The 15631-nt window shown below is 45.3% G+C and overlaps 1 protein-coding gene and 1 long non-coding RNA gene across 2 annotated transcripts in view; one reads left to right on the top strand and one right to left on the bottom strand.

Annotated features, from left to right (window-relative positions):
- The window catches only part of IGHMBP2 (immunoglobulin mu DNA binding protein 2), a 41633-nt gene that overhangs the window by 9157 nt on the left and 16845 nt on the right, over nt 1–15631 (bottom strand). The window contains exons 7-9 of the mRNA XM_084522226.1: nt 15479–15626; nt 12962–13136; nt 3035–3217 (exon numbers count right to left, since the gene is read on the bottom strand). Of these exons, the coding sequence (XP_084378352.1) occupies nt 3035–3217; nt 12962–13136; nt 15479–15626 (506 nt within the window). The remainder of the gene's footprint in view (nt 1–3034; nt 3218–12961; nt 13137–15478; nt 15627–15631) is intronic.
- Nucleotides 4072–8520, top strand: LOC311438129. The gene is made up of 3 exons (XR_014693939.1): nt 4072–5894; nt 7356–7518; nt 8176–8520. It is a non-coding gene; the product is annotated as an uncharacterized lncRNA (long non-coding RNA).

Below are 15631 nucleotides of genomic sequence, written 5' to 3' on the forward strand. Positions count from 1 at the left end.
TGCCAGGAACAACCTCAACCCTGGGAATGCTGCTTCAGAGGACTAACTACCTGCATAAATCTTGCAGGGGAGAGAAGAATTGACTCTTTTTTAAGAGATTGCAGCAGAGCCAGCTGTTACCTTGGAGAAAAGATCTCTGGTGCTGTTGTGGTTTAACCCAGGGATGGATTTTTGCTCCTGGAGGGACTCTTGCCCTCCAAGGATAAACTCAGTCATCCATGCAGCCAGACACTTGGTCCAGGCTCAGTGTGCTGCCCTGGGGCATCTGGGGACCCAGTGCTTTGTCTGGGAGGAGCTGGTCCCAGCTGGGTGAGTTGGGGCACTCTGGCTTCTGAGGGTCCTACTAGGAGGGGTTCCCCCATTTTCCCCATCAGTGAGAGGGTGCTGGCCCCCAAAAATGTGCTAAGAGAAAGGACACCCAGCGCTTTAAAAAACTGACAGCAGAAGCTGCTGGTGATTTTCAAACCAGTTCCTCACAGATTGAGTCACAAATGTTTTGAATGTTGGAAAATACTGCTTGCAGTCTCTTGGACTTTATTCCGGAGATGTGTGGGGGTTTCTGATGTGCTTTGTCACCCATTTCAGAAGGAAGGGGGATGTGGGAAGAAGGTTTTGCTCCCTTGGAAATATTCCTCCCCCCCTCAAAAAGACACTGCAGGAAAACAAAGTTCCCTTCTGTGAGAAAAGATGGTGCTGGAGAAATCCCTAGCAGATGGCAGACAAAGTGCCTCTGAAGTCAGAGCAGAAGTTGGTAAGGAAATAGGAAGCCATTCAGAGCAGAGCTGCAGGTCTTTCAAAGCCTCGTGTCTGTGTTTCAGGTAGAGGAGACGAGACTTGCATCAACGATGCTCTTCAGAGAAAGGCCACGGTGATTATGGTCTAGATCACCTCGGATCTTTCTTCAAAGGAATACCTCAAAATGTGTTTGGCAGAGATGGGAACCCAGCTCTTCGCACCGTGTTTCAGGACTGCTCAGGTTCCTCAAGCATTGGCCACCAGCCCTTAGGAAGGAGGTAACAAAAAGCCCCAAAGCCAGAGTTTGGGTAAAGGCTATTGCAGCTGCAGTCCGGGGTTTGACTGCTCTTCAGCAGGAGCAGGTAACTCCTGTGGGCACTCCTGAGCCTTCCCTAGGATGCTTCTGCTTGTAAGAGAGGTTTTCTGTGAACTACCCGAGTCAAAAAACTTGCTTATTTCTCACTCAGGCACTGCATTAAGCAAATCATTTGGCCTAAGTCAACAAAAGACACGAGGTGGTCACAAATATCATGAAAGAATTTGTACTAGCAACCCAAATATAAGAGGATTGTGGTCCAGTATCAAGGCCCTGCCTTATCTGTCTTCTACAAAAGCACAGAAATAATTTTATGTGCTCTAGTGCCTGAGCTGAAGACTGCTGTATTCATGCGATATGTCAGCAGGGCTGTGGGCTGGCAGATTTGATTACAGGTTTAGACATCGATATCTGCAGGAAAGGGCCCTGAGCAGGGACAAAGCTGTCCTGTGGGCTGAAAAGAAAGACATTCACTCCTTTATCAACCATAAAAATTAGCCAGCTCATCAGAATAACAGTCCGCTAACTTCAACTTTTCAATTAGCTCCTATTTTAACGGTTTCAAACCATTTTGCCTGGGGTTTCTCATTAGCTGCTATTTTTAATTTGTGAAGCTAAACGGGAAAATCGGCATGTCAAGGAACAAGAACAACTGAGAAGTGCATTTTGTATGGCACCAGTCCTGGAATTAGATCCTTGTGGCTAAAACATTGCTGAATGAGTCCTGTCCATCTCAGCTGAGCTCCTGGCAGAGATGAACCATCAGAAAGAAGCCTTTTTACTTAAAGACCTCACTGCACAACACCTATATAATTACATATATATATATATATACATACAAAATATATATAAACCATGACATTATTCAGCATAGCTTCTCTGCTGTAAGTAGAGCTGAAGCCCTGCTGCAGAGCATGCTGACACATGCAGAAATCCCCACGCTGGCTGCAGCAGATGAAGATGGGGGTGTCGGGGCTGTCTCAAACACAAAGCTTGTTCTTCTTGTCTGGGCACAGGTTCCTATCTCACAGCATTGTTCACATTGTTCACAAGTAAGATAATTATGAAACGAGCACAACAAGATGGCCTCTCCAGCTGTCTCTGTCCAAAACTACTCCTGCTATCTCTTTCTATTTCCACTGTGAGATGAAGAGATTCTAGGGGAATTTCAATTTTTCTAACTCCTACATATCTGCATTAAAAAAAAAGCATTGCTAAAAATACAAAAGCACAATGCAGACAGGCACTGTGGTATTTTGTGCTTCTCCAAGTCCAACAGAGAGAATTAATGTTTTCCCATTCACCTCCCAAGAATTCTGCTGAGTGCAGTTTTAAAAAGCACCAATTATTGACAGTCACAGCATGTGTTGGCAAACAATTGCTGGTCCCAGGATGCAATGGAAAAGAAACGCTAGTCATTTCCTCTGAATTACCAAAGGAATGGTAAAATGTTGCAGACAAGGAGTGTTGCAGACAAGGATCTGATGCTGTTGGACCTGCCTCAGGTGCTGGCTTGGCAGTAAAACTATCCAAGCCAGAAAGGGAATCTTGCTTTCTCATCTTTCTGATGTCAATTCTGGGACATGGTGGTCCACATAATTGCTTGGACATGTGGAAAAACAGTAAAAGTCAGCATCTGGCCCTACCCCCAGTGAAAGCCTGAGGCAGAGAAACGCTGCTTGGGGTCATCCCACTGCAGGTCAGGTCTTTGTATTTTGTCAGCAGGTGCAAGAGGATTTTATTTAACCATTTATCATACCAATGATAATAATCATTTATCATACCAACGGAGGAAATGGAAGATAACTCTGCATAGCTTCTTGTTACAAAGAATGTTTCCTCAGTGAAATACAGGACGAAAGAGAAATGCCATCACAGGGAGGAATGGAAAACTCCATCACAGGGAAAGGGACAAACCCCACATGCACTGGGATAAAAAAGACATCTCTGCTCAGTTACACCACCAAGGAATAAGTCACTTACTTGAGCAAATGCTGGGCTACTGATGGGTGAGCAGTGAGCCGGCCGCTGTACATCTCTGAGGAAGCCCACTGCATGATGGCCTCGTGCATCCGGTACTGCACCGTCAGCATCTTCATGATCTTCTCCCCGTACCTCTCGATAAGACGCTCCATCAAACTGAGTGAAAGGCCGCTGGCAGCAGCCCTGCAAGGGAAAAGCAAGTCAGAAGTGGAGTCTAGATGTCTGTATGAATCTAACCCTGTTTGCACTAAAGAATCAATAAGCGTCTTCTTGGTACGGACACGGCTGTGGTAGTGATGCAGCTGGAACTGAACACAGTGCCCAGCAGTGCTAAAAGTGTGAGGCAGAAATGCTGTCAGAGTACCCTGGATGCATGTTCTAGACCCTGCTGAGCACCCTTGTGTGTCTCTGCCCCTTGCTGTGATGGTTTTACCTCCCTGGCCTTCCTCGTGTGTTCCACTTGGGTCCCAGTGGGGAGTGGAGAGGGAGCAGAAGAAGGCTACAGCATCCCCAGCATGAGGTCCCCAGCAGGATGAAGCCCTCAGGGATAGACTTTCACAGATACCAGATCGGTCTGAATGTGTCGGGATGGAGAGATGCCTGCTTCCCTTTCCCACAGGGCAATGTCTGCTGGCATTGCCACCATCATGTGGGAGACACAAATGGTTTAGGAGCCATCCCTGCCTGGAGCAGCCACTTCTCACACCCAGATTCACTCTGCGTGGTTTGAGTAAGAGGAGTCAGGATGCCCAGCATGGGTAAACAACTCCAGAACAAAATACTCTTAACCTGTAAGCTCATCTCCTCAACATCCTTGAGCTCCTCATACAAGCTGTGTGTAGCACATCGGTCAGCCTAACGCTGTACTTACATTACCCCTAGCTCAGCAGTGGCATCAAGATCACCTCATGCATTATTACTACAGCTTGACCCTACAAGCATCTTAAAACACTTGGTGTCAGCACAGCCAGATCTTACTGGTGTTTTATGGAGACACTTGACATGCAAGCGTTCTCATTACCCCTTGGCTGCTCAACCCAGACCAAGGTTGCTTTATGGCCCATCAAGAAAACCAACACTCCCTCACTTATGGCAGAGTTCCCGGCGACACAAATTAATAAACCTGCTAATGAAGTAAGCCTTCCAGGAGCCTTATTGCTTTCTCTTTGCCGTACAGAAAGGGTTTGTCAGACACATCTCATCGCAGCGCTGTCTGAGGAAGGAGGAGAGGAATCGCGGTGTGAGAGTTACTCGTTTTGAGCATTTTGAGCCTTGTCCTGGACTCGTCGTTGCTCCCAGAACACACAGAACAAGCACGGCAATGGTGAAATGATGACAGGGAACAGCTCGAGAAAATTGTTTCTGTTGAGGCCGAGGGGCACAGCATGCATCCAATTACTGCTGTGGGGAAGCGCGGCAACAATACGCGGCCCCATGGCGAGCGCCGTGTTTGCTGCGCTGGCCAGCTCTGTCACGTTAATGGTCAGCTTGGTAAATGTATCAAGAGACTGCAAATTCATTAAAACTGCAGAAGGGAAAATTGAGGGGAGATTTTTCTGAGGAGAGAAGTCGAGTCTCATTAGCCCTCCTCCTTGCGAGATTGCAGAATGCAGTACACAGGGGGTAAAAAAAAAAAAAAAAAAAGGATCATAAGCTGCAAACGGTCACGGCTGCAGGATTTTGGAGACAGCGCTGCTTTTTCAAAGGCTGTTTTAACATAATGAGCACTAAACAGCGTACACAGCCACAGAGGCCAGGAGAAGGGCTGGCAGGGGTGCAGTGAGGATATTCGGGGTTATGTGACAGCAGCTTCCAGCTGTGTTGTGTGTTCTGCTGCTGACCATGGCCCCTGCTGAGGGTGGCCGTGAATCCTTTACAGCTTCCCAGCCCCTGGGCTGCTCCTGAAACATGGCAATTTAGGAAGCAGTGCGGCTCTCCTGCTGTCCCCCAGCAGGAAAGCAAGGAAAAGCACTGGCACAGAGCTGCGAGCTGCCTTCACTTCCTACTGAGTTATGTCCTGTCTCTGCCGGCTGGACGAACCTTGTAGGTCACTTGGATCCCGTGTTTTTTTGCTGGATGGATGCTGGACCTGTGTTGTGGCCTTGTGTCCAGCCTACATGCTGATAGGACTCCCTGCAGAGACCCCAGACTTCGTTCATCCCACGCTGGTATCTCCCCAGGTATCTCCCCTTTGCTTTTATCCTTTACTCTCCTCCCCTGGCTCACAAGTTCTTGCAGGTCTAAAGCTGACTATTCTGCAGAACCAGCAGGAAAAAAAAAAAAGCAGTGGTTTTTAACAACAAACGTTCTGAAGGGTGTCTTCTAATGATATACAATAATGCATGGGGGAGGCATTAAAATCTCACAGTAAGCCCTGGAAATAGCACTCTTCTATACACTAACAGCACAGGTTTCACCGCAGGGATCTACATGAGGTTATATGTTGAATTAATAATGAGGATATTAAGCTGCTCACGAATATTTCACCTGTTAATAAGTTTCCTATTATTTACAGCTCAGTTAATTCCTGCAACGGTTGCTCCCTATGCCAACAAAATAATGCAGCACAGAGCAAAAGCTTTTAAGTGTTGCTTAAGATATGAAACTGGGATAGGAAGGTGGAGAGACGGAACCATATTCTCGATGCTCAGAAAACATCTGCTTTAAAATACATTAAGATAGAAACACCAAGATTACCCAAACAAGCCCACAGAAGCCAGTGTTTGCTCTTAACCTGGTTTTGCCTTGGTTCATATGCAGGAAAAGGCTGCACTTGGCTTGAATATGCCTTCGTGTGGGTACCTGGATGGATCCCAAAGAGGAAGGATGAGGCCCTGGTGCTGTGTGCTGCTCTTTACAGGTAAGGCTAACAGTGACAGCTGCAGCCAAGTGGAACCAAGTAGTTCAAAGGCTCTTGTGCCCACCGTGGTGTGAAATATCCTTTATGGGCTGGGCGTGAGGAGCCAGCCTGCCACATCGATGTAAAGAATGATCTTTATCGGGGGAGTAAATGGGAAGTGTTTCCCACGGGGGGATGGAGCTGTACCTTCAGTCATGTTAGATCATTCCTTATTCACTCTCTGGGTAGTTGGTCTCCTGTGTAAGACACTCTGATTCCCAGCGTATATCACCAAGTTCAGACAGCGAAGTCTGGAGAAGGATAAATAACAGGATTTTATTGTGTGTGCCTACCTCAAGAGCTCTAGGATGTCAAAAACAGGCCGAGGCTGCTGTGGACATGCAGAGTATTAGCTGTCCTCTGGTTTGTGCCCTGAGATTTTCTATCGTGGTATAGATTTAAGAGGTTTCACAAACAGAAGTAAAGTAGTAGTAGTAAGTGAGGCTGTTCAGAACTCCCCTTTTCTCTGGATATTGTGGATTTCTTTTTTTTTTTTTTTTTTAATCCTTGCAAATACGAGGGAGCAGGGTAGCTTGTTATTTCCAGCTGCAGAGGCTAGCAAAGAAAACCTAGGCCTGACATTTGCTCTTCTGTGAGAAATTGAAAGCAAATCCATTTTGACCTTGATGTGCAATTCAGCAAAGTTATTCCGAAGGTCTAGCACAGGGGTTTTGGATGGTGGAGGCACCCAGGCTGACTGCTAACAAACACGAAAGCAAAATATCCCTGGGCTTGTCTAAGACACTAGCTGAGAACAAGAGGTCTGATAAGTATCTGCAGGTATCTGAAGAGAGTAAAAACAAATAAATAAGTCAAAGCCCTGACATGGAGACAAATTAACTAGGATGTCAGAAAAGGAAGGAATGAGGACTAAAATGAAAACAAGGAAAACAAATGTTCCTGCCAGACAGCAGAAAGTGTCTAGAAATTGAGATGCACCCTGGGACCAGGCCAAAAAAACGGTGTGAGGCCTGAAGCTGTCGTCAGTGAGCTTTGAGGAAGGCTGCTGAGAGGGGGACAGGCAGGGATGGGTATTTGCCATTGCTGGGAGCCCTCTCAGAGGAAATACATCCAACGTGGACAAGATCTAGGTATAAGGTTTGTAAAGTGTGAGTGGGGGAGACAAGACAACCCAACAGGAGCAAAACATCTCCTGCTCTGCATCCTGAGCTACCTCAAAAAGCATGAAAGAAGCGCATCCCACAGACCCCCCACCGAAAATCCCTTCTCCTCAAATGGAAAAAAATTAATAATAATTGAATGAATGATAAACATGTGGAAGAAAAAGCAGGTAATAAAAAAGTAGTTGCACCGGACAGGGCCCAGCTCCCAGCGCTGAGCACAAGCTGGGGGGCAGCCTGCTCATCTGCTCGTGCTTGCAGTATGGCATCTAGAAAGTCTAAAAGCCCTCCTGTTTCACAGAGACTTCCCACTTGGGCAGGACTGACTTCACACCCGGTAGTAACAGATGATCCTTCTGGCAGCCCAGATTCATCCCGGCTAACTTTAGACCCTGCATTGAGGCCCCGAAAATAGGAGTCCACCCACTGCGGGTCTACTGTCATCAATGGAGGAGAAGAGGAAGGTAGGTGGAAGGATTTGAGTCCTCGGCATGAATCATCCCTGGAAACAGCTTATCTATTTCCATTAACCAAAGGGGGAGCTGGCGGATGATTGGGCTCCTTAATTAATCCTTGGAAATACCCAACAGCATGGAGGTAGAAGGGAGCCGCCTTCGTGCTGCGTCTCGCAGCCTGCAGGGGCCACAGCTGGGAAAAGCACAAAGCGATGCTCTCCAGCCTCTGCTTTGTTCGGGTTGGGAAGGGGCTGTGCTGCAAAGAGGAGAGCTGTAATCCGCACCCTGGTCAATAAAGCAAATGCTTTCACTCAGGCAGCAATTAAAAACAAGGCTGGAGTTCAGATGCATAAAGGAAAAGAGCTGCTCATTTTTAAAGGCGTTTGTTTGAAAAGTAATTGGATTTCTCAAAGTAAGTTGTTCTAATTGATCAAGATTTGTTAGCTTTTGCATTTCACAAGGAGGTTCACAGAGTGCAGCCAAATTCTGTCATCTGCTCCAGCTGGACTTCACTGCACATCCTCTCCATCACAGGCTTGTTGGGGGCTTTCAGGACACAACAGAGCTTGAAAGAAAAACTCCTTTCGCTGAGCATTACACAGCTTTGCTTTCCACCAGCATGACATGTGCCATCCCATGTTGTTTTTTGTGTTTTTTTGTCCACAGGACAAATACTCTATACCACGCTATTTAAACCCTCTGCAGATTCAGTCTGTCCAAGAGCCCTCTGTTCTACAGAGACCGCAGAGATGAAGGACGTGATGGTACTCTGGGTAGAAAAGAGGCAAATTTTGCTGTTTCCAAGCAGTGGCAAGGTCTGGAAGGAAGGCTGCAGATCAGTGCCTGCCTGAGGAGCACCCACTCTGATTTCTATATGGAAGCTGATACCTACGAGTGTACCCATCTGCAATTAATATCTATGGAGTTGCTACCAGGGGCTCCCACTGAGATGAAAGGTAAAGCCATAAATAGTTCAGAAAGCTTTATTTTCCAGTTGAAATTCATTTTCCACTTATTTTTCTGCATTCTCAGTCTTCCCAGTTGATCATCTGATCAACGATCAAAGCTTTAAAATGCCCAATTTAAAATCATTTTATTTAATGAGATGCCAGCTTTTAGCAGTGAGGGGAAGGGCAGGAAAGACACACAGACAAATGCCAGGCTGGGGCTCAAGAGACCTTGCTCAGGTCTTGAAGCCATCACAGATTTCCTGTATCAAGTGGGGAAAATAATTCTTCTTGTCCCTTTAAACTGTTTCTTCACATCATAACACGGGCTGTCTTTCATTATATACCATGCCTGACACAGTGGAATATTAGCTGGAGTCCTTCAATACTTAAATTAATGTCCTAAAAAGTAATTAATACAGGAAGCTGAACAAGCAGCTTAATTCAGAAAGCTGTGTTTCCTCTGGCTCACTCCTGTACGGTTTCTCTTGTGGCCAACTACTCTGGTTGAGTTCATATGATGGCTTTCCTCAGGGTGCAGGCATAAACCCAGGTTTCAGCTTTGCTACCTACTTGTACAGAGCTGAAGATCTCCAGGACTTCCACGCCTTGATGGATTTCCTTCACATTAGCTAAAGGATTTCAGGAGTTATTTGGAAAACTGAGAGAAGACTGGCTTGCACTGCCAGCAGCGCTGCAGCAGCTTTGCCTTTTAACCTAAGCACAGAGAGGCTTGCCTGGAGCGTGGCAGCATTTACAAGCCCAGCCTGTATTTCTTCTGTGTAAGCTGAAGTCAGCTTGGCTTTTTGCACTTTATCTTCCAAAATACAACTGTCTACAAGGCTGAGCTGGGGACTGGTGTCATGTCTGAGCAGCACTTGGGTCATGGACGTGCCGATGCCCTGCGCAATAATGTTTTCTGCATAGCAAGTTTTTCAGATCATAATTCATTGGTAAGTCAGGCTGAAATACAGAACTGCTAACGCTGTTGACTCAGACCCACGGTCTCTCTGTCCTATTTTATTTTAAATCTATTTAACTTAGGTAGGGCACAGAGCGACAGTGTCTAAACATCGCTGAGGTCCAAAAGGGATTACTCCACGAGATGGGAGCTGACCTAACAACTGGCTTCCCTGCACAGTTGTTAACCTTGACAAGGTTGAAAAGCCAGAAGATCTGACTTCTGCCAGCACCCTCTCTTAATTTTACAAATACCAGTTCTTTGTGCAGCTGGGGTTTAAAAATACAGAAGGAAAGCAAAACCTTTAAGCTCTTCTTAAAGAACAAGAACGGGAACAGCAAGGTTAAACAGCATGGTCTAAGTCGTAACCGTAGGATCGAAGGGGCAAAACAGTTTCTGATGGAGAAAAGAGGACGTTAAGCTCACTTGTGAATGCAGGAGAGATGCAAACTAGTGGCAGCTTTCCACTGCACAGTCAAATGAACTCAAAATTGAGTTAAAGAAAAGTGCAGCAGATCTGCAGCAGATGGGTCCTACCAAACACAAGAGCTCCCTGCTGTCAGTTCCATGAAGCAGCACCAGCAAAGGCTCCTGACATCAGCCATTGTGAGTGAGAGGCCAGAAGAAAGCAGCTGGGCAGGTGGTATAATGTTTTCTGAGCTTTTCTGAAAAAAATCTGCTTCGTTTCAAAGAGCAGGCAAAACTGTCATCAGTCAAGTGCTAGAGACACTCAGCCGCAGCAGCAGGATTGGTATTTCTACTACATTTTGCCTCACTCTTGGGGAAGAAAGTCTCTAGGCTCTGTTCCTGGGGCTGGGCAGCCCTGTCTGCTTCACTAGCACATGGCAATTCCAATAGCTGTTGCTTTGGGACCACAGTGAGTGTTTGGTAATTGTTTTCATCCAATTCAAACTTCTGATTTAATAAATAAGCATTACTGTGGCAGGAGCACTGGGCCCAGAACAAGTGAACACAGCACTTAAAAACAACAATCAAAAAAAACAACATCCACCCCTCTAAGAAAAACAACAAAAAGCCAACAACAAAAAAAACCACTGAAATTGGAAGGACCAAACTGTAAATTTCTTCTTCTTAGTAAATAGAAACTTCCTCCAAGCAGTACCTTGTACATTATACAGGGAGCTCTTCTCTGCTGGGCATGGTTTTGTTATCTGATTCCAAAGAAACCAAATCCCTCCTCCAGCAAGCAAGCAAGGATCTACCAGGAGCTAAGCTTGCACTAGCCTTCATCTAGTCCATGACTATTAACCTCTTTTCAAGATGAGGTTAAGAACAACTCAGTTCACTCAGCACAGACTGCAGCCTTCCTGCAGCTCCCTGGCCTTGGCCAGCCATTTGGCTGCTGCTTGTTCCCAGCTTACAGATGGGGAAAACCTGGGCTCGGAGAGACAGCCTGCAAAGCCACAGCAAATAAACACCAAACCAAGAAGGTTAGGGGGTACCAGACGGGCATTTTTGTGCAGATCACCAACCTAGATAACTCTGCTAGACTGTGTAGGAGTGTGCTTATCACTTGCAAAGATTTAAAAACATTGAGCATTTGTGCATCACGTAAAAACCAGGCCTTTGTCTCCAGATTGATACAGCTCCTTATCATTATTTGCACTGTCTCTCAGGCACCTGCTGAGCTGTTGCCTCCTGTGGATGTTTCATTTCTCTTGTTCAAAATTCAAGTGAGGTTATAGATACGTATCTGGCTAATTATTTTTTGGAAGCAGGAGAAAGTTTATGAAGTCAGAACTATTTCTCTGCTTGTGCACAAAGCCAGTTCAGTAATTCCAGATCTAGAGCAAGATAAACATGCCTGCATTTATATTTTAAACTACCAGAAAGCTCCCAAGTACTGCTCAGAGTATCCCCCTCAAAGCACAGGCAATTTACAGTAGCCACAGATCTTTTCCACAAACTACTTGTTCTTAATGTGTGTGTTATACATATTGCAGTTTTATAATCAGTGTGGTGCGTGTGATAATGTGGTGCAGCATCTCAGCGGGCCAAGTCCCACATTAATATGTTAAATGAATAAATGCAGAACCATAGAGGCAGAATTTAATAAAGGAAAGAGAAGACTTGGATTAATCTGAGCAGGAGCCTAAATTCACTCTACAGAGCCTGTAGTCAGCAAAGAGAAGGTAAACTAGGCCACCCTTCTTGCCAGGTGGAAGAAAACCTCACACAGAAAAACAGATTATTTTTCTTAAAAACAATCATTTGAAAATCTACAAATTTTTGGCTTTTATTCACCTTCTGTTTGCTGACCATTTTACTAACTTCAGTGGCTGACATGCAGTATTTTAAACTCTTTTTTAAACAACTTTTCCAACCAGTCTGAAAATTTCAGTGCAAAACAGAGAAAACCAAGAATTCAAACACAGTGCTCATAAACAAGCAGAATCAAAAAAAAAAAAACTCAACTAATGACACATCTCTCAGGAAAAACATCTATTAATGTATACACAATTTTGAGTAATCCTGTATTAGCACAGTACTCCTTCTCACTAAAGGCAAAAACTAAATCAAATAATGCAAGCTCAACACCTTTAATTCTTCAGAGCTGGGGGACGTTTCAGCTGGCTGATGGAAGGATGCAGATAAGCATGCTTGAAGGCACCATCAGTTCCCTAGCAGTACCAGTCAGGACAGTATCCTCTCATCTCATGCTCTTTATCTCACAAGTACCTGCCCCTTGTACAAATGCCCTCATTGCATTCATCCTCCCTGTCTGCCTTGCTTTTTGCATGGAGGATCCTCTCTTGTGGATACACAAGCTTTAATTGCATGCAGAACATGGACAAACAGCAATCTCAGAGAAGGCAGGCAATCTAGCAGCCAGATCATGCCCCTGCAGCTTAGAAGCCCTATGCAGAATGGGCACGGCAGTATTTCAAAAGCTCACATGTCCCTGTCACTCTGTGACAACTACATTCCCACTACAAACAGCTGGATCTGGCACAGAATTGCCTTCAGTTTCTCAGGTTTCCTTTAGTGCCTCTACCAGGGCAACCCTCCTATGCTCAAGCCTAAAAACTTGATCTGGTATGCAGGCTCCTGTAAGCCACATCTCAGCTCCTGCACATCTGAGAGCCTCGTGGGCAAGGTGCTCGCGCCTTGGAGAACTCACAAAAGCTCCTGAGCGGGGCCAAAGGCTGCCTGTCAAATCGCTCTCCCTGTCTGCAATCTCAAAACCCTTACAAGCCCTTGAGCAGTTGCCCAGCATGCAATTATCAGCACAAAAGGAGGCTCTCCAGCGCCATGCTGACTACCAATGCTGTGCTATTATGTGAGTCAGCAGCAGGTAACACAACTGTCACGTCCTTGTGCTGTAAGAAAGCCTGCTCAGATGGAGGTGCATTAAACTTTAAGCAGTGGCTCTGGGTAGAACAGGTCTGATGTAATTCTGGCTGTGTGACCAAGCCCAGCCAATGGAGGACACTGCTAAATAATTGCATTAATGAAATGTGTTGAAACTTGAGGTGTCCAGAAGCACAAACAACAGAACCTGTGGCCACAAACTGCTCCTTACTTGTGAGAGATGATGGTGGGGGGAAGCTGCTTGTGATCCCCAGCCAGGATGCACTTGGGAGCTTTCAGCAGAGGTATCCAGCAGCTGGCTTCCACAGCCTGTGCACACTCGTCTATCACCACAAGATCAAAGTGATCTTCAGGAAGCAGCTTCAGTGGACCATCCGAGGAAGCACCTAGTGAAAGGACAAGGTGCACAGCTTAGCAGGGAAAAACAGAAGGGCAAACAACATGTTTTTAAAGCAAAGCCTACATGCTTTAATTGTGATTGAGGGAGGTAGAATGATGTTTCTCTGCAGAGATTTAGAGATTCAGCTCTGCAGTCGATGACAAATAAATATACATTTACATGTATGTGTCAGAGTTGTTTTTGCCAATTTCTGTTTGTCCTTTTTTGCCCTGGCATCTGGGGCCAAAAGCTTCCAAAGCATCTTTGAAAACAGCAGTGAAACACAGCTGATAAACAGAACAATATGCTCGAATACTTCACCAGAGCAAAAGTAGAGCAAAAGCAGTAATGAACACCCACTTTCCTTCTGCCCTCAAATGCAAACAAAAGTTCTCACCAACCAGAACTGGAAGGATGACAGATTTGAGATTGCTTAGTATACTGAGGGATACCCCAAAGGGGAAAGATCAGTTGAGACCCAGACTCCTCGACCCTGCTGACCCTGGCTATGCTCCCCTGTCTTTCCTCATGAGAGGAGGAGAAGGAAAACACAAGAGACTGTAGTCAGCCAGGGCATGAGCTGTTTTTTATGTCAGACATTCATTTTGTATTGTCAACCACATAACCCTCACCCGGGTCCTGCTATAATCCAGACATGAAACGATATTGATCCATGCATCAATCAGAACAGTGAGTTTCCCAGGCATCAAAATACCACTGCAATTCAAAAGAAAAAGAAGATGCAAAAGGAGCAAAGAATGATGAAGAAGCCAGGGTGCTAGACAAGGAGATTTTAGTCACAGCGTTTACAGAAATGTTTTTCAAAAGCTCCTGTGCTATTGCAATGTAGCACTAAAAGCAACTGATTAGGAATGATTTTGCTTTGACACTGCAAACCCTGCTGCCTCTACGGCTCTGTATCACATCTGATGTTACAGTTTGTCAACTGAGATGCTGTGTTTTCCTTAAAAAAATAAAATAAAATCCAGCCTATGTCAGTCCATGCTGATAACAAGGGGCATACAGTTGGAACTTGACTTTTGCAGTTTTACCACGCTGCAGGTGGAAGGAAAAGAAAAATAACCAGAAAGGTTCTGTCTAAAACTGTCCCTATGTGGTGTGCAGCTGTGCAGATGGTTTCCTTCCCCTCCAGTGTTGCAGCTCAACTTATTGAACTCCCATTAACTAAAGGTCACTGCTGTCCCTCTGTGTTGCCATGATTAAATTCCCCGTCCGCTGAACCTAGCAACAGCAGTTTGGCTTGCATAAATAATTCCCATCAAACTAGATGGTATGAGACAAATACCAAGATTACTTAACCGAGGAAAAGAAAGTTCAAACCCTTTGTTTTTCCATTGCCTTTCACTGAAACAGAATTGCATAGACCTCCAAACAGGCTAGCAAGCCCCAGGAGATAATCAAATCTGATCATCGCAATGCCTAGTACAAAATAACAGTTTTATTGAAAAAAAGAAAGCTTCCCCCATTTTTTTTTACACAAAGCTACAAGAAGTGAAAGCTCAATTCCCAGCAAATAATTACTGGAAAGAATTTTCTTCCATTTTACCTTCATGTTAGTAACTTGTGAATACCCCATGAGGTTCTTTTTTATAACCTAAAATTACTGATATTTTCCTTCAGCAAGTAATCTCTGAGCAACCAAATTTGAAGATTATAAGTGGGCTCTGGAGCATTACACATCTGATCTAGAAAAGCACTTGTTAAAAGTATGTTTTAAAGTATGTGTTAAATTTAAACACCGTGTTTCCCTTTGATTTCAAGGGATTTTGTAGATGTGCCTACATGTGCTGCCTGACCAACACCTGGAACAGTTCCCTAAATCACATGTGGTTTATTCCACTTGGGTGATTTACAAAACTAACCAAACACACAGACTGAGACCAGGCTACAGAAACACATGTTGTATTTCATCAGCCATGGAAATTATCCAAGCAGGAAAGCAAATCCATGTGATTTATGAAATCAATTAGCAGACTGCACACTTCCAATAGCCCTTGTTTACTCGCTAGAAGCTGTGCTCCTACTCAGAACTGACAGAGATGGGCCACGCTAGCTCCCACCAAAGACTCTTCTAAGTTCCATACTCTAGATCCACGAGGTGGTCTACACCTTCTCTTCATTGCAGAGTGGAACAATGTGCCAGGGTGTAAGCAGTGGGGATCCCACTGGGGAGGGGTTTGACAGCATGCAGCAAACTTGACTGAACTCCCAGGAGCAGGAAATCTAAGCCTCCCTCCTATCCTGGCAAGATGCAGCATTGCATGGCACGTGGTTTATGTCAGTCTTGCCAAGTGAGGCACAATATTGCAAACAAAGAGGATCTTGCACCTGTATTTGTAGCAAGGACAACACTGGCGCGAGTAAGGGCTGCAGTCATGGCAGTTTCTTCTCGTTGCTTCAGCTCCTTTTTCAGTGCCTTAATCTCACTGAGAAAATGGCTCCGTTCGCCCTTGTCTTGGGCCTTTTTGGTTTTTGCCTGTA

Source organism: Aythya ferina, assembly GCF_964211825.1.
Source record: "Aythya ferina genome assembly, chromosome: 5".
Taxonomy (NCBI): Eukaryota; Metazoa; Chordata; class Aves; order Anseriformes; family Anatidae; genus Aythya; species Aythya ferina.